Source organism: Amblyomma maculatum, chromosome 1 (genome assembly GCF_055883805.1).
Source record: "Amblyomma maculatum isolate TAMU_Amacu chromosome 1, ASM5588380v1, whole genome shotgun sequence".
In the NCBI taxonomy this organism is placed as follows: domain Eukaryota; kingdom Metazoa; phylum Arthropoda; class Arachnida; order Ixodida; family Ixodidae; genus Amblyomma; species Amblyomma maculatum.
The window spans coordinates 208,926,691-208,935,078 of record NC_139344.1 but is presented as its reverse complement, the minus strand read 5'-3'; the positions used below and the strand labels follow the sequence as shown (position 1 = coordinate 208,935,078).

Genomic DNA, 8,388 nt, shown 5'->3' with positions numbered 1-8,388 from the left:
TGGTCTCCCGCCATCAGTTTGCAAGAGGAATACTAGAGACCTTCCTAACCCGCCGGGCCTAGACTCTCAAAGCTTCCCGTAAGTACATTACATTGATTTGCGGTTGCCAGGTTTCTTGGCTGGTAGCTGTCGTGATCGCTGACCACATGCGAGACTGCCATGAAATTCCATAAACTGAGATTATATGCGAAAAGCGTTGAGATTTCAACCCAGGAACTTTCAAACCGTAATATTATGGGACGGAAAAGCGCCATCCTGCACGGAGCTTCTGCAGTTTCAACCCTGCTGGATGGCATGTTGTCAAGCTGCATTAAATATTTATTGCATAATAACGGTACGATGAATTCAACAGTTCAGCAAAAAAAAGAAAAAAGAAAAAAAAACGCTGCTTTGCAATATATTTTGCAATGCTCATGCAGTATTTACTATTATGTGGAAGCTGGGTGTGAGTCACCTACAGCCAACGGGATATCGCCGAAGCGATATTGGCATTAAGGAAATGAACACAGTGAGAGATTTGTTTATATATAGGTTTTATACAATTTGTCGCATGTACAGCTATAGCATTACACACAGTACCCCGACTAGACTCAGTCCTTGGTTGTTCCGTTCACATGAGAGGATTGCTTCAGCCACCATTGTGAGAAAAGCACATGAGGGGAGATGAATACAACAGCACAGTGCATCGCAGTCAGAGGTGAGGAAGCAAGAACATACTTTATCGACAGAGGAATAAGGAGGCCTGCGGGAAAATTTTTACTCGATCACACTTCATCACAGATTGTTTCGTCTGCCACGACGCCATAACCTCCCGTTCTGATGAGACCTCACAGTATAGAAATGTTGCAACAACAAGTTTCCAAACTCAAGCAGCGTAAGGTGTATAGATTCGTGGTATACAGCTTTCCAAACTCAATCGCTTTTCTGGTGCCAGCAGCCGTTGCAACACAATTCAATCAGTCTGTAAGGAAGACTGTGTCCGGATTATAGGAAAGACGAAAAACACAGCAGAACCACGTAAGTGGGATACAGTATCCGCATTAACAAGAGCAACAACAACAACAAAAAAGGATGCACTGACTGTTTACTTCGGCAGGGCATTGAACAGAGAGCGGCGCAATATCGCGGTGGTTGTGCCGCGTGAACCAAGGAAAGAGCGACGAACATTTGGGTGAGGGACACAGGCGCTCCGTGACTATACAGTATACGCCGCTGCGGAGCATCATCATCATCTGAACAGCGCATGAGGAGAAGCACGCAGGAAGCGAGGCGATGACACAGCTGAGCAGACTGACATATTCACAATATCTACAAGAAACAACAGCAACAAAAATGTCTTTTCCGGTTATACGCAGGTATAAGGATGATCGAGACTCGCAGTTTAAAATTTATTATTAATTTTTGTTTTATTTGTGAATGAAGACCGCTCCCATCCATAGAGAACCGACGAGGTCGAGGGCAAGATGCCGACATCGGCAGCAGTATTTTATGGATGATGTACTGAAGCTGAAAAATGTAAGCAAATGCGGAAAACGCGAATGAGTGTTGTAAAAATAGGCCTGCTTGCCTCGAACAGCCAATCGAGGGCCTACAAGGACAGCGATGCCCAGGGCCTTGCACATTGCAGGAGAATCGTACCTACCGAACGGAAAGCGTAAACGCTGTTGAATATAAATACACTATTGTACATGCATATAACTGCGAGCAGCGAAACCAAGGCCTCAGTCGGCCACGTGAGGATGCAGCCAGCCTCGCGGCGACGCGCTCGGTTCGCTCGCGGCCGCTCGGAGCTCGAGCGCGAGTTACGAGGTGAGCACCAGGCGCGGGCTTCGCTGCCGCCCACAAATAAGGCCCCTCATTCGACATGGACGCGTGTGAGCGCAACTGACAGTGGCCAAGCATCTACAGAAAGCCAGGACAACGGCATACACACGCGGATGAAATTGCAGCGCAAGGTCTCCACATTTCGCGCATCCACCCTAATGATGGGAAAGAAAAAAAAGGTGTCGAGGTTGAATAATTTTTTTTTCGTTCTTCTTTCGTTCTGTTGGATCAAGTCAAGTTTTTTCAGGAAGTGGCAACCTCACTGTGGTCGTGAGTAATTAATTACTCTCAACTACATCCGCGGCAGGAATGTGTCCTCTGCGGTGGGTGAAAACAAAGATCACAGGCGCCGAACACAAGCAGGAACGGCCTCCCCATCCAAACAGCTCGCGTAGAAATAATTATCACAAAGCTCGTATGAGCGTTCCGCATGCAACGTCTTTTCTTTGTATGCCGCCTCAGTATCCGCCAGAGCGAATCGGACAGTGAGGAACGCTTGCGACCAAGTTCAAAACGTAAAGTGGCGGCTCTGGCAGTCCGTCGCAGCCGGCGTCGCAATGCGTGGATCCAGCCTCGCTTGCATTCATCTCGAGCCGGTCTTGGCCAGGAAACCAGCTGTCCGATGGATCGGTGCGGATGCTTCATCCTTTCATGATTTCAGTTGCTCGCAGATCCACCACGATCGGGGCTCAGTTCCTGATGTTTTCGCCTCGCCTGCATAGCGAAAGAGAGAAAACATCATGTTTACAAAAGCAATAAACACAGAAGCGCTGGCAGTTGTGGCTTATTAAAACGGGCAATCCGAAGCAGTTATCAGGATCAGTGAAGAAGCAGGATATCCGTTGCGTTTCAATCAGAACTCGCGATCTGAATCTGAATTACCCATTAAAACACGCTCCTCGGTTGGGTCGCCGATTGGAAAACCAATCGGAAAAGCCAATGACAGGAAGAAAAACATGTGAAGCAAACCAGTTGCCTATATTACAGACCGCTAAGAGATAGGTGAAATTATGTTTTGCGTAATTAGTGGCCATGGCACTTGATTACAGAAGCGTAAATAGGACAACATTAACTGTTTCCATGGTTAGTGACGTGACCAGCCAGTGGCATCACCGACAGAGAGTAAACCACCTGAACAAGAGCTGAACAACGCTTTATCGGTCCCAGCAAAAGCAGATGTTCGGCGGTTTGCATAGTGTTCACGTCGCATTCAAACTCGAGCGACAAGGACGGTCGCCGCTGAACGGGAGCAAGATTCCCTTCGTCTTTTTCCACCCAGCACACTATGGCGGCGCGCTGAACTGAGGCACCCCCGGAACAAACCAGCCCGACGGCGGAATCCTACAAGCGCATCTTTTCATGGACGCGCCGATCCTGTTATCGTCCCAGAAAGCGTGAAACCCGGCTTCCGCCGCTCCTATATAAGATTCCCCGCTTCAACCTCGCACCTGGCAGCAATACAGCTCTCAGAAGGAAGTCGGTGCACATTGGACAGCGTCCGTCCACCAGGATAAGAAAATAAAAATATACGTAGGCGCAAACTACACTTATGCCATATATGGGCCTAAAGAAGCCGAACATCAATTCCTAATCGCAGCATATGACAAAATCAAGGCATGATGGGGTACTACGAAACGAACACAACAGTTCTAATGTTCTATTATCAAGTTCTAAATCAAAGAAAACGCGATTAAATGGGCAACATGGGATAAAAAAAAAAAAAATCTATGCCGCATTGCCAAGCATGGAGTACTTCACTTCCGATGTCCGTGTACATGAACGATGAGACTTGTTTCGAGACTGCAAACATCACTTCGGGCAGACCAGCAATGTTTGCGAGTTTATTTTTGCCCGCATGCACAGGCCGCGCACGGTTGGCCAGCCGGTCACCACGCTTGCGCTCGCACGTGGCCCCACAGACGCAGAGCGAGGGCTTTTCCAAGAGAGCTCTCTTTCGATACTCGATCCAAAAAAAAAAAAAAAAAAATATCTCACGCCGCAACTGTTAGGGGTATTTTTTTCGTCTTTCTGTCTTTTCGTACGCTTTTTTTTTTATTTGTTTTCACTTTAGAGCAGCGAGTTTGGTACGATTCCTCTATTTTCTCCCCCCAGTTTCGCTCGAGAGCTCTCTAGGTTCCCGCGACGTTTTGTTCTCGGGCCGCGCGCGGCGCAGTTCGCACGCCGCCGCGTCGCTGGTCCGGAGCACGCCCGCTGGCTCGCCGTGCTGTTCTGCACGGCGGCGAGTCGCGATGCCGCCGACGGCGGCCATCCCGGGGTCGCGTGGGCGGCTCGCCCGGCTGAGCGGGCGCATCTTTTGACCACTGTCCACCACTGTCCAGCCTGTGGGAACTGCAGGGCCCAGTGAACGGACCAGTCCGCGCGTCAAGCCGACGTCGCTCCAGACTTTAACTGCTTTGAAAGCCAGGGCCGGATAATACTTCCTGAACGGCAGAAGCAAAGAAGACACGTGTTCCTTTTGTTCATTCATTGTGCAAGGCACGCTCCCAGACCAAGCATTTTAGCTGCCTAATCATGCCTGGGGAACTCGACTTTGCACTTGGACAGCAACAAAGTTTCTCGGCGCTATTTAGGCGGAGCGTGACGAACGTCCTCAGGTATTCATTGCGTCTCGGGCGCGGCTACATCCTTTCTCTCTCGCGTCCAGCGCGGCCGAGAGTCGAGGCAAAAGGCAACATAGTCGCCGTCGCTTATCCCCTCATCTCCTTTTGAGTCGCGACGGCAGCTTTCAGCGCGCGCTCTCAAGCGAGAAATCACAAGTCAGCGCGCCAATATCGCCTCTCTAATCCACGGGTCCCCGGAAAAACGCCGGCTGTCAGGGTCGCCTCATTCAGCCAGGGAAAATATTTATATGCGCCGTAAAATAAACGCCCTCCTCTCACCCCACTCACGGGCCGAGCTGACCCCAGCGGAGCGAACTAGCTTGTGCGCCGCCGAGGATTATCCCCCCGTATAATGGACGCTAATGCGGTAATCCGCCTTTTGTCGACGCGCTATGAAACATATGTGGAGGAAGAAGCGCGCCATGCCCGCCCCCCTTCTACGGTGGCCGTCCCTCGTTGTCGACGGCGGCGTAGGCCTCGGGTCGCCGCCAGGTGCGGCCTGGCCCCGAGCACGGCCCAGGCTCGCTGGCGGCACTCGTGCGAGGAAGGCTGTGAGCGCCGGGGAAACGGGGACGCTCCCGCTGTGTACACACGCACGCGCTGCCGCGGCGATCGATGAGGCCGCTGTTTGCCGTGCACTTTGCAGCGGCCCGCGCTCAAGGACTGCCACAGCCACCGCCACTGCTCTCCCACTCTCCGTGCCTCCACCCTTCGCCCAAGATACACGCCACCGAGACGTTCCCGAGAGGGCGCGACCTTGCGTCCTCGGCGCTGAGCGGCAACCAAAGACGAGTGTGACATCCAACTCTGGTCTCCGCTGTTACAGGCATCGGAAACTCGAAGAAGCAATTTGTACGTTAGCGCGCGATAACATTTACCTCCCACTGCGCAGAACGGTCTTGTTTTGCTTACTGAATTCCATATGACTCATCTTACGGTTTTACGCTGCATGTGTTGCAGCTGCATGTAAGGCAGTTACTAAGGCTATCTGTTCCCTCCTCTTTTAACTTTCAAAATGCAAGCGCCGCAATAGGGGGAATAACGGAAGCTGCCCTAAGTGCTTCTCGAACCAAAAGTCTATCTGCAGCAATTATAGCTATACGTCGTTTGATGCCGCAGATGTTTCATACGGGATCGGTTTTTGGCGGGTATTGGCGCAGTCCGAGCAACATAGGCTATCGATTCCATCGTACGGATCGCTGCTTCCAGGCGCCGGGCACAATGGACACACATCGTGCGCGATCTAGGCTTTATGCTCTAAAATCCGCCGCGGTAGCAAGAGCGCTATGGTCTACAGGGTTCCGCACACACGAGGATGTGCCTTGTCTCTTAACCTACATAACGGAGCCTCTCTCTTTTTTAGATGGGAATGACTCCTGCTTTATGCGTGAGATGATCGAACTGCATTGTTGGGCGCCCCGCGCGCCTAATGGAGAAGCGGCGGACGCATTGTGACCCCTCTTCCCGCGCGAGCTTCTCTGCTGGGGCTCGCGCGGAAGTGACGCAGGGATATCATTCAGGGAGTCAGGGATATCATTCGAGCGCCAGTTCACTTTCGTTCCTAGTGTTTTGCGTGGTTCTTCATCGCTCTTATTTCATCTGCTATACAACTTCCGAATATTCATGCTCGTTATTCGTGTCGTCTAGAGCAATGTAACTGCAAGGGGCTGCTACTGTTCAGTTTGCCCGTTCTGCGAGTGAAAGTTGGGCTACTTTAAAGTTGCGTACAGTAAGCAGTCTGTATAATGCAGTGCTAAACTTAAAAGCGGCAGTTTACGCAGCTGATCTCTACTTCGAAGTCAGGACCCGATTTCATTCAGCGGTGTGCAAAGCGCAACGTGTCTTCGAAAGACAAGCACCGCTAAAATGCAACCGGGACGTGCAAGCCAACACACATTTATGAATAACTAACGGTTCGGCCCGCCGGTCCCTGTGATGTTCCACTGAGTACATTAAACTGTTTCGCTGATTTACTGCACCAGTAGTAAATGCACGAGTTCCGCTCTATCTGCGGAATAACGCTCAAATCAGCGAAGGTTCTGCTTATCATGTTCTGCTTGTGATACAGTATTTTGAAGTTCAATGCAAGCAGCATGCCTTGCAAACATGGTGAGCTTGCTTCTCGTGTCATCTAAGTGTTTGGTTTGGTTCACGGGTTCAACGTCCCAAAGTGACTCTGGCTTTGCGAGACGCCGTAGTGGAGGGCTCCGGAAATTTCGACCACGGTTCTTTAACGTGCACTGACATCGCACAGCACACGACCGTCTTGCTTTCCGCCTCCATCGAAAAGCGGCCGTCGGGACCGGTATTTTATCCCGCATTCTTGAGCACAACGGTTGAGCGCCCTAACCACTGCGCCACTACGGAGTGGTACGTCGTCTAAGTGAGAACGTGCGAGCCTCCCATCGGAATTGCCAAAAATCGTGTAAGAATAGGGCCACTAGCGTATTTCGGTATCGAATTCAGGCTCGTTCCCCAGACTAACGCCGAAAAGCGGCTTTAAAAAAGCGCCAGTGTTCGTTCACTGAAGGCCCGTGCGCGAGGCTCACGAAACAGAGTCATGTGATTGCCAAGCATCGCTCTCAATTGGGCGGCCTCCCGTCGCGCCTCCTTAACGTGAGGCGCGAAGAGAAAGAACCGTTCACGCACGTGCGCCTTGGCCTCCCGCGGAGCAGTCCCGGCGCGCCCAGCGTGACGTCCGCTTAGGAGCCAGCGGCTTCTCGGCGGGGGCGCTAATCCAGGGGCGTCTTGGGCAGATCCATCTGGCCGCCCGGAAGGGTTGAGAGGCCTCGGATTAGCGTCGCGCGTCAAAACAAAGGGCAGATGCGCGGAGTATGAGGCGGAGTATGAGCAGGATTACTGGCGCCGCGGTTTCCAGGCGTGCTTGGGTTATACCGGAAGGGTTGCAAACAAAAGACGCGCTCGTTTGCATACGCATACACGAAGCGATGACACCCGCCGCACACAGCTCAGCTACGCGAGAGGAACTGCGCGGATTAAGCCAACGGGCTCCTTTGTGTTTCTGTTCATGGCAAAACGTTGGTCGGGGTGTTTTGCCCGCGCAAGAGTCAGTTGTAGAGCTGCGCGGCACCAACCATATGCACACCGAAATGATTTCCTCGGCGGGTGTAGACATCGCAACCAGCTGTCTTTCATGACGGTCTATATCTTCTGAATTGATACTTTGTGCCTAAAGCTGATAACTAAAATGTCGGCTAATTATTATCTACGAAAAGTTTCAAGAAGACGAAAAGTACTGCAGATTACGCCGTACACTCTCACCAGCCCTCAGATGCATGATTCCAAAAGGAAAGGCCTTTTTGGAAAGTTCGGTTCCCTTTATCTAGGACACTTGGTATAGTGTATACCCAGGGCTTCGGAGGCATACAAAGTTCTGAATGCTGTGGCACGAGAATTCGACATTTAGGGCTTCTTTTTATCCTCCTTTGATTTTCTGTGCTGCTTATAACGGCACGTATACAGCCGGTCAAGTCTTTAGCTTGCGCGATAACTGCCTTTTTTGTGCTCCATCGTAAGGCGCAAGATTGCAGCCCTGTAGTCTCTCTCATCCAATCAAGGCTGCAGGAACACAGCAAATATAGTCCCTGAATTACTTGTGCAATATCCAATATCCAACTATTTTTCAAGCAATTATTGCTGTAAATGGAAAGATAGTTCCACCTTTTTCTTTGGAAAGTACAACAGTCATTCCATTCACGTTTAAACTAGCAGAGAAAATCACTATTAGTTAAGTATATATAGCTATATATTTGACCGAATGTATATCGGGAGTACGCATTTCATAGCCGAAAGAGGCTGGATTGCGATCTTGTAAATTAGGTCCTCTTTTCTTTGGTGACTGTACTGGAACAGAGTAGGTTAGCGTATGTTACCCCAATCGCTTGGCGCCCCCAAAAAGTTTGAGTCTTGGGACAACTGTAGA

At 50.8% G+C, this 8,388-nt stretch overlaps 1 protein-coding gene across 1 annotated transcript in view; it reads right to left on the bottom strand.

Annotated features, from left to right (window-relative positions):
- Positions 1-524: 524 nt before the first annotated feature.
- Positions 525-8,388, bottom strand: part of LOC146205479 (protein big brother-like) — a 57,587-nt gene continuing 49,723 nt past the window's right edge. Inside the window, exon 6 of the mRNA XM_084590171.1 lies at positions 525-2,538. Coding sequence (XP_084446297.1) covers positions 2,482-2,538 — 57 coding nt within the window. The 3' untranslated portion in view covers positions 525-2,481. The remainder of the gene's footprint in view (positions 2,539-8,388) is intronic.